The 13,484-nt window shown below is 29.5% G+C and overlaps 1 protein-coding gene across 3 annotated transcripts; it reads right to left on the bottom strand.

The window, feature by feature from the left end:
* Positions 1-6,933: 6,933 nt before the first annotated feature.
* LOC101512263 (type I inositol polyphosphate 5-phosphatase 10) lies at positions 6,934-12,983 on the bottom strand. 3 transcript variants are annotated; one of them, XM_027336414.2, is made up of 11 exons: positions 12,781-12,983; positions 12,298-12,369; positions 12,080-12,155; positions 10,832-10,910; positions 10,634-10,738; positions 9,658-10,177; positions 9,354-9,547; positions 9,111-9,219; positions 8,636-8,787; positions 8,008-8,149; positions 6,934-7,318 (listed from the first exon to the last, which is right to left on the bottom strand). In XM_027336414.2, exons 2-11 carry the CDS (start codon positions 12,367-12,369, stop codon positions 7,304-7,306), a joined length of 1,464 nt encoding a protein of 487 aa, XP_027192215.1. In that variant the 5' UTR covers positions 12,781-12,983; the 3' UTR covers positions 6,934-7,303. The 3 variants fall into 3 exon arrangements, with proteins under 3 accessions (XP_027192215.1, XP_004511150.1, XP_004511149.1); XM_004511093.4 differs by having other exon boundaries at positions 7,919-8,149; positions 12,098-12,155; positions 12,781-12,982; XM_004511092.4 differs by having other exon boundaries at positions 7,919-8,149; positions 12,781-12,981.
* Positions 12,984-13,484: the final 501 nt, after the last annotated feature.

Here is a 13,484-nt window from a genome sequence, read left to right as displayed (position 1 = left end):
CCACATGCTCTCTAGCAAATAAGTTTTCGACCCTAAGTAAAGAATTTTGGTTACTTGAGTCATGAGCATTCATAATATATTTTCCTTTTTGTTATTTGATCTCTTTATCCCTCTTTAGATTCCATTGAGTTTGATCAAGATAAACTTCCTTGGGACTAAGAGGTAAAAGAGACACTTTATGCCTTTTATGCACAAAAGAGTAAATGTTAGTGTGACCATCATGATGAACTTTTCTATCAAATTCTCATGATCGCCCTAACAAAATATGGCCAACCTCCATAGGCGCAACATCACACAAAATTTCATCATGATATTTGCCAATGCTAAAATTTACCGAAACTTGTTTATCCACCAAAATATCAACATCGTCCTTTAGCCATTGAAGCTTATATGGCCTCGGATGTTTAATGGTTTTTAAGCCAAGTTTTGTGACTAATCTAGTGCTAGCCACATTGGTACAACTACCACTATCAACTATCAAAGAGCAAACTTTTCCATCAACAAGACATCTAGTATGAAAAATATTTTCTTTTTGAGAATCATCATCCTTAACTTGGACTCCTAAGAGTCTTCTAACCATGAGAAGATCTCCTTCAACGGGAGCCAATTCATAGTCACTCCCTAGTTCACTTGAGGATGATTGTGAAGAGTAAGAATAAAAGGAAGAATCACTTTCATATACCTCTTTGGCCTTTGCAATCATAGACTTTTTATTTGGATAATTAGATGATATGTGACCTCTTCCTAAGCATTTAAAACATTTAATTGAAGAATGAGAAGAAGAACTAGGAATTTGAGCTTTAGGTTTAGAAGACTTACCTTCTTTGGCTGAAGCCAAGGGAGAATAACCATCTCTTTTATGTTTGTTCCAATGTGAGGAGTCTTTGTTTGATGAATACTTTTTATAAGTACTTTTTCTCTTCAATTGTTGTTCAATGGTAGATGACTTATGAACAAGCTCCTCAATATCCATAAAGTGTTGCAACTCAACCACATCTCTAATCTCATAGCTTAGGCCATCCAAGAACCTAGCTATTATGGCATCGTCATCCTCTCTAATGTTGGAGCGAATTATCAAAGTCTCAAAATCCTTATAATAATCCTCCACGCTCTTGGAGCCTTGCTTCAACCTTTGTAGTTTTTGATGTAGCTCCCTTTGATAATGCTATGGTACATACCTCTTCCTCATAAGTGCTTTTAATTCATCTAGTTGCCTAGCACCACATCTCCTCCTTTCCTTGACATTTTGGTCCCACCAAAGTAAAGCATGATTCTTAAACTCTAATGTAGCCAACTTAACTCTCATATCTTCTCTAATATCGTGAGCTTCAAACAATTGATCTATCTTAAGCTCTCAATCAAGATATGCTTCCGGATCACTTTTTCTATGAAATGAAGGGAACTTAATTTTACCACCAACATATGTATCATCATGTCTTTGGTTCCTCCTCTCATTTTCATGACAATCTCTATGGTTTCTCTCATGATTCCCTCTCTCATAATAGTCTTTATGGTTCCTCACATGTTCTCTTTGTCTTCTACTTCCCTCGATTTCAAACCCATCTTCATTTTGAGAAGATCTTCCATGAGGAGATCTCCTATCTCTTTGATTCCCAAACTCTTCTCTCAAAGCATTCATTTGAGTATTCAACATTTTTGTAAAGTGATCCATAAGAAAAACGGTTCTAGGAGAAAAGGGGTTTGGTTCACTTCCACTCATGATTTCAACAACAACAAACAACAAATACCAATATAATCAACAAATGACCCAAGACAAGTGAACAAAAAAAATAAGGCCCTCACCACTCACTAAGTGTTTACACTCAAGAAATGTATCACTCGTGTATATCACTCAATAATGGATTTTTTTATAATTTTCACTCTTGCCTTTTTCCACTCCCTAATGCAACTCTTTAAGTTCTTCAAGCAACAAAACAAATCTTAATCAAGTTTGTGGTAAACCTCTAAACAAATGTGACAAATCACACATGGAAGTTATCATTCAAGAGGCTAAGAAAAAAAAAATGACAAGAGAAATACAAAACCAAAGAATTGAAAAGACAAACAAAAAAAATATAAGCAAAGGAAGACACACTCAAGTAGATTATCAAAGAAATAAGAAAAACTAGAATTAAATGACTAAGTGATCAAAATATGTGGGAGAACTAAAATTAAGCTTGCAATGTCTAAAGGAGGTAAGAAGAATGCAAAAGATGTTTGGTATTTCATTAAGAACAATTCTGGAATTTTTTTTTCTTTCAAAATGCCTTTTTTTTTTAAAGTGCTTTTGTGCAGAATCACTTTTTCGCAGAACTTATATTTCCAGATTTTTCTCTGCATATGTGAATTCCTATCATTTTTCTAATCAACTTAGGCTTTTGAATTTCCAGAATCGGACTTGTATGGAAGAAATAACATCAAAAACAAATTTGTAAGTGAAATTTGGGATCAAACAATTGCAAGTGAAGAAGATGATGCAGCTGAAATCCATATTTTTTTTTCTGTTTTTTTTTTATTTCAGCTCAGTTTTCAAATTTCACCATAAATGAAATAAATAATCACAAAACTAAACTTTCCCACACATATTATAACACTTATAAACAACCAACAACTCAAGATTGAACAGGATTTGAAACAACTATGAAACTAAGATTTCAAATATCTAAAGAACACAAAACACTAAAATAGAAATTAAAAGCAAAAATTACCACTTAATGGGAGGCTCTGAATACCACATGATATGGATTTGAGAGTTTCCATATGATTTGAAGGATCTAACCAAGTGATATTTTCAAACAAAGTACCAAATAAAATGGAGAACACAAAGAATAAAATATGGAGAAGGAATGAAATGGTAGAAATCGCCACACTCCACAACAAGGAATGATAAGATCAAGGTAGAATCACCACAAGAGTATGAGGCTCTTGATAAGATCCAAATTTGGTTCAAAGGAGAACCCTAGAGAGCATTTCTCTAATCTCACTCTAAGTGTTTCTTTCTTTTAAAAAAAAGGTCCTTATGTGTTACAATAAAAAGGCATATATAGCCTAACACAAAATAACATGGTACCTAGACTACACACAACTAATGACATTGTGCCTAAGCTACCAAACATTTAGGCACACACACAAGTCAACATAACTCCTAATTACAAGGTATGATTATTACATCCCAAAATTAAAATTAAGTCTTAAGATATTTCTATGACCAAAATATTAATATAATATGGATCAATTTTTTCATAGATCTTGAGACTAAAGAAATTAACAACTTGTTTCTCTAATTGTTCTTTTAGCTTCCTAGCCTTCCTTCTAGTCAATGGTCCTTCCGCTCCTAGTTCTTGACGCTCATTAGCCTTCATGTAGGGTTGGCCCACATCACTTATGCAATTTGATGATGTAAATGGTTTCTTGCTTGTTCACTAATACAATTTATATTCCTTAAATAAAACTCAAGTGTAATTATAAAACTTAATCATTTATTTCATAAGGTTGTTGTCATTAAAACATACATCAAAAATATTTTTTTCTCAACACATAAGATTTTAATGTTGTGTCAAAAATTGTGGGGAATTATATCCCAAGAAAATTGCATGAATGCCAATCTCCGTAACCAGTTTACAATATATCAATCTACTAGAAAATTAACTTCGCCTGCAAAGTTGACTCATTGGTAGTAAATACTATATTGCATGGAACTCGATCACATAAACGAAAGAGAAAAAGATCGATGTGCAAAATACTAAATTACCCTATTTTAAAAATTCTTTTACATTTAAACCTTTATAGATAAAATAGTAATCTCTTTCATATATATTATTTTATCTATTTATTCTCTTTATATCATATATTATTATTATAACTGAAAGAATACTTTTTTTTCTCTCTCACTTTACACTATTATACTATTAATACTTACTTTTTAAAAGGGTCGAGTAAATTCAACTTATGAACTAAGTATTGAAAGAATTGTGGATGAAAGGTATAAATAAATAAAATGTTAACATATTATATTAAAATTTACCAAAAAAAATATTTACTATATCTAACAAAATTACAAGTTTAGTTTTTTATTAAAAATATTTAATAATAATGCACAAACAATAAAAAAAAAATTATATATGATGATTCAGTTATAATGTATGGTATATATATTTGTGATTGGAAAATTTTACCCATACGGTCATAATCCAATAATTATACCCCTATTCTACATTTTTCTTTAATATGTTTTGACAAATTGAAATTGAAATTTTTAAAATATATATGAAATTTTGTTGGACTATAAAAAATTAGGGGCAAATTTTAATTCTTGAAGGAAAATGAGGATAGAGGCCATAATCAAAATAATAAAATTCTAAATTAGGAGATCATAATTAAAATAATAAAACTCTAACTTTATTAAATGATTTCCTCTTTCTCATAATGAGTAAAATATTAATTTGTTAAAAACTTATTTTAAAATGAATGACAATTTTATTTAATAGAAATATAAAAAAAAATAATAAAGAATAAAAAAATTGTTTATAAGAAATATGATATATATTTTGTTATCAATATATAAAAACATGAGACAAATATTTGACACTGAGACATAAAACCATGAGATAAATATTTGTTGACACATAAAAAACACAGGAGAAATATTTTTAACTAATAAAAAAAAATACTAGACAAATATTTGACATTCACACATAAAAAGTATGAAATAAATATTAAAAGAAAAGTGATGAATAAATATCTATAATTGATAGATAAAAAAAAATACACATGACAAGTGTTCAATAGTGATAAATATAAAAATTACTGAAAAAATATTTTCACCGATATATAAAAAAATACAGTACAAATATTTGTCGTTTATAAATATTAAAAAAATACGAGAGAAATATTTGTCATTAATAACTATTAAAAAAGCACGTCACAATTATTTTCTACTAATACTTATAAAAATCACAAGGTAAATAGTATTTAAAATTTTCTATCGTATTTGTATAAAACTAAATGATTATATTCTTTTAAATTTTAAATATTACATTAACGATGAATAATATTTTTTTTAAAACTAAATGAGTACATTACATTATGTAAAAAAATACCAATTGGTCATTTTGCACGCGCCCAATATTTTTTCCTCACTTGTGTTCCATTATGTGTTCCATCCTAATGCTAGTTGAATTTTAATTTATTTCACGATGATTTCCTGATTTTTATTTCAAAGACACATATGATCTTTTGACATATCTTTTTAAATTCATAACATTTCAAATTCTTAAAAATGAAAATTCATTTTTGGTAGTTCATAAGGGATTCTACACCAGAAGATTCGCTACTCTTCACCAACCTCAAATATGTTTCTTAATTACTCGATTCATATTGTTTTAAGGTTGTATTATAATTTTCTTTCAATTTTACGAATTCAAGTGTTTGAATTTGAGTTTTTTGATTTTTTTTTATTGGTGTTTGGCTTTAGGTAGATTTGTATTTTTATATGTGTGTTGCAATTATCCAATAATGTCGTGTTTTAGATCTATTTTTATGTGTGTGTGTGTGTTTGGCCGAAAAATCTAAAGAAGAAGAATGAATTTAGGGATTTTTCATTTTTTTAAATTTGAAATGTTATGGATTTCATAGTTTATGGGTTTAAAGATCATAAGTTCGATGAAATTTTTGAATTTTTAGAATTAATGAGATCATCAATTTCACGGTTTATGAGTTTGAAGATAGGTGGGACAAAGAAAATGACAAAAGTTAAGGTTTTTGGCATAAATTAAATGGAAATGACCAATTTGACTAACAAAAGTATAGTTAAAGGATCAAAACGGAACGAAAAGTAGGACTAAAGTGAAATAAAAAAAATAAGTATAGGGGCTAAAAGAATAATTTAGCCTTTAAAAATTGTTATGGATTGGACTCCGCTCAAAATCGATTCAACTCGAGTGTTAATGGACCATAATCCACGGGCTTGTAGATGCATAGATGTTAGCGCAAAACAACTTTATGAACCCGCATCGCAACTAAATACCCCTCTATGATCAAATCATCGCTATTTGATCAGCATAACATCGCATGATCATCCGAAAATCCCATTGTGGATCTCGCAACCGTCTAACTGCATCTTAAGATACCGGATCAAAGGGTTGTCTATATAAAAGGTCACACACTTCAAATACAAGATGTACAAATTATTGTAATCTAAAACTACCTCTCATTTCTTCCAACTCTTACTAATTTTGGCGTCGAAGTGATTTCACCCACCGAGAACGATTATGCCGTATTATGTTGGTCTCCTCCAATGTTAATCATTATTGTCCGTCTCCAAAGTTTTATTCTACATGAAAGATATATTTTTAGATATGATAGTTTAATTGTATAAGATATGTAATTTTTATGTTAATCTATCTTATAAAAGGGAAATGCTTGTGTGTACAAATCAGTTTTTCGTTTGAATGGCACGAATGAGTTACCAACTTGTTTAATGGTTGTTTTCTTGCTTTTTAATTTCATTTCTAGCCATATATAGCAATATAAAATTATATTATTTTAACTTTTTAAATTTTTACTACATACTTATTTCATGTTCTTAAAATTAATCTATACTTTTATTTTCAAGTTTAGTTTTTATTTGGTTTACTTTATAGTTTAATTAAGAAAATCCAAAAGATTAAGATAGCTTGCAAGTGACGCAAATTGGCATGGCTAGCTAATACAGCACTGCTCATAAAAGAACTCAAATTAAAATTTGCTTCACGCCTCTAAGAATGTTGGGCTGGTCCAGTACAGTAAAATTAACAAATGAGTAATATTTTATCAACAAAAAAACTTATCACCAAAAAAAATTTATTACACTATCAGTATAATAATTTTAATTATAATTACTCAAAGAGAAAAACCCACAATACATCTTGGTTAACTACATGGTAAGAAACAAGAGAAAAGAAAAAAGAATAATCACATTTCATATCATATAACACCAACACAACTCTTCACTTACATGAGAAGCTGGTATATATATTTTTTTCTCCTCCATCAAGCTAGCAATTTGTAATTAACTTAATTCTATATATGCCAAAAAAATAAATCACCGACAATTTTGTTTCTTGGTGCACGTTTATAGTTGACTCTAATTATTTTTAATTTATTTTTATGGTTAATTCCGGTCGTAATCACATTTTTTTTCTATTACATTTTTTATCGCTTCATCAATTCTGAATGCTATAATTTGTTCCTTGGTAGTTACCAAAATCTTCTAACTCTTCCTCAAAGCGAACGGAAAAGTTGCAATATCTATTCACTGTTGTGGTTAGTTCATCAGTACCTGTTTACACATTAAAAGACCAATAAAGTATTCGTCAAAAATATAAATTTGAATTACAAAAAACCCACAAAATATGTTAAGAGAAAAGTATATAGATTAATAAACTCCATCAAAATATATAGGATAACATTTATGTCAAATTGTTTTTTTACAAAATTTATGTCCAATTGTTTTTTTACAAAATTTATGTCCAATTGCTTAAGTCAATTTTGTATAGTTCTCACTAAATAATATAAAAATTTATAATATTGTTAGAAAGATAGATCTACTAAAAATAGGTGAAGTATTATTTTATTTTTTTAGAAGGGGCCTAAGCCGCAAAGGAAAAACTAGAAACCCTAGAAAACGAACCTAAATTTATCCAAATGTGAATTTGTCCTACTCTATGGATCACCGTCCAATGTCTTATATTTTATAAAAAAAATCAGAAATTCAATTCCCTAACAACTTTAGTATATATTTGAATTTATAGTGGATGTGATTTTTTCATTCTAAAGTGTAATTTTTTTAAAATCGAGGTGATTCAATTATGCCAATCTTATAGTCAAAATACAAATTAAGATATATCTTCGATTGGCCAAAGATTTAGTTATGCAATACCTTAAAATATTGTTAGAATTGGTGCTTCATAAATAATATGAAGTTCTTGAGGGTACAATATCATGAATTTGAAAGTTGAAAGTGGCAACCTTCTTCTTTTGTCCCCTAAACATGACTTCCACTTCTACCAAAAAAGTTGCACAAACAGGTCTATGGTCAGAAAACTTGAATTCTTTACGCACGTATGAAAGTTGTTGTATTCCCCTTCCATGCCACAAGATTCTGTCACACCTGCAATTCTTAATCATTCAGATTTATTTTGAAAAACTGAATAAAGAAGGTGTCATTCAAAGAATTTATTTCATGACATAAGTAATTAATTATCTTAGTTTCTTGAATACTTTATTAAAAAAATTATCATATGCTGTTTTAAGGATTCTTGAAACAGAGTGTGTGAGTAACCAATTAGGACCCGTATAAATTGTATTTAATAGTTTAGAGATTTAAAAAAACCAAAAGCTATGTTGTGTTTCTTAAAGTAATGAAGATCACCTTTTTTGTTTAAATTAGTCATCTATAAAAGAAATTATGAAAAGTTGCTCCAAACCAGCTTTTTATTTGAAGTAGATTTTAGTTTTTTTTTCAATTTTTTTTTCAAAAACTGTAACAAACAAATTAAAGCTTTTAAAAGTGATTATCTTTTTATAAATAAGTGGTAACAAACAGACCCTTAACTAAATTTTTTAGAATAATTTACTAGATAAACGTGACACATACCAAGCTGGAGTTCTCCTTTTGTTCTTTGAAACCTTTACACCTTCAGCATAATAAGTATCTGAGTTGAAAGCATATTTATAAGTAGGTGCAAAGTATATTTTTCCCTCTTTCCACCCCTTAAATACACGACCAGCTTCCCTTTCCATTTTAAGCTGTCAAAAATAAGTAAATATACAATCAAAAGAGTAACAAAAAGATTCATAATCCTATGGAAACCATTAAGGGGACTAAGATCATAGTTTAAAATTGCGGTCGTAGTTGCAGTTATAACACAATCCTTGACATTACAAAAGCTTATGGACAAATGTTGCTAATGCAACAACAATTGCGGGCACAATATACTTGTAGACTGCAATTTAAAACTATGAGTCTAAGATACACTTGGTGGCATGGAAAGATTCTCAAAATCGCAAAATGGAAACATGTATCATATTCAAATCAGCATACCAACATTCTTTGGCAATAGGGAAACTACCTGATCCTTGTTAAATAATGCAGGCCAATCCTTCATTTCCACAAGCCTTTTCGCATCATCGCGGCTTAAAGAAATTCTGTAATTCAAGTCTCCAAACCATATGATTCGGCTGGAGAAGAAATTTTCATATGATCAGAAATTTTGAAATCATAGACATGAAAAATAACTAACAAGGTTATAAGCAAATTTGAGAAATCTCTACATTATAACTCCTCGAAAATAGTTTTAAACGACAATGCTTACTCGTGGTCTAAAATTTTGTCCGGCATCCTACTGTATTGTGTCTTGCAAATCTTTGGAAACTGAGTGTTCTTTAGTATCTCAATGACATCAAGATTCCGGCGTAGCTCGTCGCCCTCTTTCTCTCCCGAAGCCAAATGACTACAGATAAAGCAAAAACTCGTCTGATAAAATGACATGCTCACTGATATACACCCCTGCAGCCAAATCAAAAAATTAGTAACACTTATATATTGAAGAATTTTTTCATTAAACGAACTAGCATAGAAAGAAAAAACAGAAAAAGAAAGAGGCTTATTTAATCTACCTTGTTTCCGAGACATCCCATGATACCGCGACTCGTGCAGGATATTCTTAAATGGCCTACATATTGAACAAGCTCTTTCTTCATCCATACGCTAACAAAAATTCCAACCATTTGTTTACAAGTGACAAGACTATATTTCATTTGATTAGTAGCCAAAGCAACAGATATTGGAAAGTTGTCGTCCTCCTCTTCGGTTGAAGAATCATCTAAACTTAAATTCGATTCTTGGCATCGAAAACAGAAATCCATAGCAGCCTTCCTTTCCATTTCGAGTACACAGTTACAACTTTTTAACCTCTTTCCATTTAATTTCTTGAAAGTTTTCTTAATCTTCTTTAGTGAAGGCTTTTGAAAGAACAATGATCCGCCGAACGATGCAGTAGGTTTTAGGCCTTTATTAGAAGTGAAATCTAAAGGACCATTGAGTGATTGATTAATTAATGCAAGCCATTTTGCAGCAGGTTCATTGTCTTCTAGTACAAGGACATTTCCAGCATTCAAAGGGACAATCTCTTGAAATCTAAGAAGTTTGGGAAACACAAACTATACTTCAGAATAAATAAAAGTAGTATTCATCAACCATACTGTTTTAGTGCATAAAAATCATATCTTGGTGTTCAAATTTATTTTATATTTCAAGAAGACATCAAAACATGGACAAGTCAGAAAAGTCACAACTTTAAATATCCAAATGATTAATAGTCTTTTCCAGGGTTGTCAATCATAGATCATAGAAAATTACGATTTATTCAAATTTTGTTACACTAGAGTGCTAACAATACTTTGTATTAAAAATAGTGTATCATGAAATAATAGCAATATGTTCAAATTTCACTACGCTGTAGTGCTGCTATAGCTGCTATTTGTCACCACTGAAAAGGTGAGGGAAATTATTATTGAGACAATTCTTGATTGGGAACTTTTTCATGGATTAAAATCAGAAATCATGACACAAAGTGAAAGAGAGAAAGCATACCCCAAAACATACATATCAGGTTCGTTTCGAACCTGAAGAAAATCACTCAGATCAAGGTTCCCACTTGGGCATTGACCTCCAACATTCCATGTTGCAGCAAAAACGCTATAATTAAAAGCCAAGCAAATAACTATGATTGTTAATATAGTCACAAATATTGTAATAATAAGTTATATAGAAAACAAATCCGACAACTACCTGAAATTCTGAATTTCTTCACAAGAAGACATAGAAGGTACAGAGCCTTGATTTTGGATGGATGAATTAGAAAGTGCTTCTGTAAGTTAATTCAATTCAAGCTATCATCAATATAAAATATTATATATAATAAACAAATAAAATATATGGTTGGTCATAGTGATCATGCCTAGAAGAATTTTCATACAGTAAAAGTAAAGGGTATATTATTGTGTGTGGATAATGAAGAAGAACAAAGAAAGATAAGAAATGAAACATCTAATTCATTTTTGTGCACTAGCTTAAAGTTTAAATTTGAATATATTCTAAGATTTGGATAATATGACAAAATGTTCCACCTTATCTTATAGTATTACATGTAAATAAAGCATTTTATCATCTAACATCAACTGCTTTTGCCAATTTTCCGAAAACTTTTGCTAAAAACAGAAAAATAGAATGGTAAATTATCTCAACCATTGGTAATACAAATTAAAAACATGTCAGAAGGCAGAAAAGGTATATGCTTTTCTAAATCCCAACTAATTATCTCTTCATTAAAATTGACAAGGAATTTTGTATGCCAAGATGAAAATGAGATGTTGTGGTGATAAACAAAAGAAAATTTATGCACCACTCTTGCTTCATTTAATTACATTAGCATAAACCAAACCAAAAATATATTCTTCTGCATTAAAAAAGTAATCTCAATAAAATTTACTTTTTTAAGTATATACCCTACACAAAAATTGTTCCATTTTAGTCCTTATTTTCATAAAAATTGATTAAAACTTATGTAGGGACTAAACTTAAAAAGTCACAATTTCATAGAGAGTAAAATCATATTTAACCAAAAACATAAAAAATCTTTGCTAGTTCCGTCTAGCCAATATTAACTTTCTGTTATCTGTTAGGCTAATTCATTTCTTCATCTTTACAGATAGGATTAGTTTTTTAAAATTATCATGCTTACAGAGAAGATAGAAGAACAAAAAGGTTCCATGCTTTCAAACAAAGGGACACAAAGAAGTAAAAAATATTCTCTTGACATAAAAGTAGTGATTCAAAATAGCATTCTTTTCATTTAAAAAGTACTGATCCCACCTTTTCAGGAAACCAAATTGAAATATTGAATGATATCTCCAAAAAAATAACCAAAACTTGTCACCCATTGAAAAAAGATATTATTCTAACTTTACACATTGCAAGAATATTATATATTGTCTGTCTAATTTAGATGAACTATAATGAGTTTTAATTAGAACTCACCATGTGAATCAATTGTACCTCTTTCCATTGTCCTTCCATTTCTCTCTCTCATTGTCAACACTTTCCAGATAAATGACTGAAATCACATTCAAAATCATAATTACAAAATAATCAGCATTATATTCAATTTTCTGCAATAAACCTTGCACAACCATAAACTAAATCAAAAACTAAAAAATAAATGAAAAAAAAAAACAGGAGAGAGAGAAAGAAAAAACCTGTTTTTTCCTCTGCTGATTGTTTGGCATCATATCTGAAACTCCGTGTCTATCCTCAAATTCATTATTCATCTAAAATTAGTAGATTCAAAATATTAGATCAAAATTAATCAATGCACAAAAATACATTTATTTATTTATTTAAGTAATCAATCAAACAAACAACCAAAAAAAGCATATGAAGAACTTCATGGACAGATTTATGAACCTGAATACATTCAAATGACTTGAAACACATGAAGTTAGAACCAAATTTATAAAGAAGGAATTCATTGAGTTGAAAACAATGCAATAAATATCAATTAATTCTCATAAATCCAAGTCATTTTGAAATCATTGGTAACATAAAAAAGCATGTCCAAAGCCTAAATGTGATTATTACATGAATCAAGTTTTCAAGTAAATGTGATAACAGCATCAATCATGAAACAAGAGTATATAATTTCATGGAAATTTAAAAAGGGGGGAAAAAGAAAAAGGAACCTGAAAATCGTTGTTCTAGAAGTGAAAAACTTTGGCAGTGTGGTGTGTAATGAAAAGGAGTTATAGATATATATAAATCAAGCAACATAAGCATTTGATGATTTCAAAAAGGATACAAGAAGAGGAGACAGAGAAAAAATAGGTATAGGTACAAATAGGGAGAATAGGGTGTTTTTGTTATTCAAAACAATAAATAGAGTAAAATAAATAAAAAAGGAAATAGTCAAACAAAAAGGGAAATAATGGAATAGAATCTTATATGTCTCTTCATTCATATTTATTATTATTTTAGATGGTATGGTAACAAAGGCTAAAATGATTCCTCCCTTTGTCCATTGTTTTAGAAATTATATAAACAAATAAAAAGGGATATTTATTTAATGAAAAAAAGAGTGTTGTTTGAGGTTTATTAAATGTCATTGAAGTTTGAGCCTCGTCCTTTGTACTACTTTGACTGTTTGTTTGAGGTAGAAAAGAAATGAAGTTATAATTACTTTACTTTGTGTGTGATCTAATAAGTCTCTAGAGAGAGAGAGAGAGAGTAACCAACCACACGTGTGTGTACCTGCAAATCAAATCACAACAGTGAACTGAGCCAGGCTTTGCCTTTGCCATGGAGTTTACAATTGATTTTCATTATAAGGAAACATATCTAAATCTACATTTACCTTAAATTAAGAATTTTATTTGTGGAAATTTGTTTT

Source organism: Cicer arietinum, chromosome 7 (genome assembly GCF_000331145.2).
Source record: "Cicer arietinum cultivar CDC Frontier isolate Library 1 chromosome 7, Cicar.CDCFrontier_v2.0, whole genome shotgun sequence".
In the NCBI taxonomy this organism is placed as follows: Eukaryota; Viridiplantae; Streptophyta; class Magnoliopsida; order Fabales; family Fabaceae; genus Cicer; species Cicer arietinum.
The sequence above is the reverse complement of the archived record's forward strand: the minus strand, read 5'-3'. Positions and strand labels throughout refer to the sequence as shown.

Bases quoted from the DNA above. Each gene is read 5' to 3' on its own strand.
- LOC101512263 (XM_004511092.4), bottom strand. From the start codon at position 12,369: ATGAATAATGAATTTGAGGATAGACACGGAGTTTCAGATATGATGCCA. The intron at 10,911-12,079 runs GTGAGTTCTAAT...ATTAACTTACAG, and splicing joins AGGTACAATTGATTCACATG to AAGCACTTTCTAATTCATCC. The intron at 8,150-8,635 runs GTATGTGTCACG...TAAGAATTGCAG, and splicing joins AAAAGGAGAACTCCAGCTTG to GTGTGACAGAATCTTGTGGC.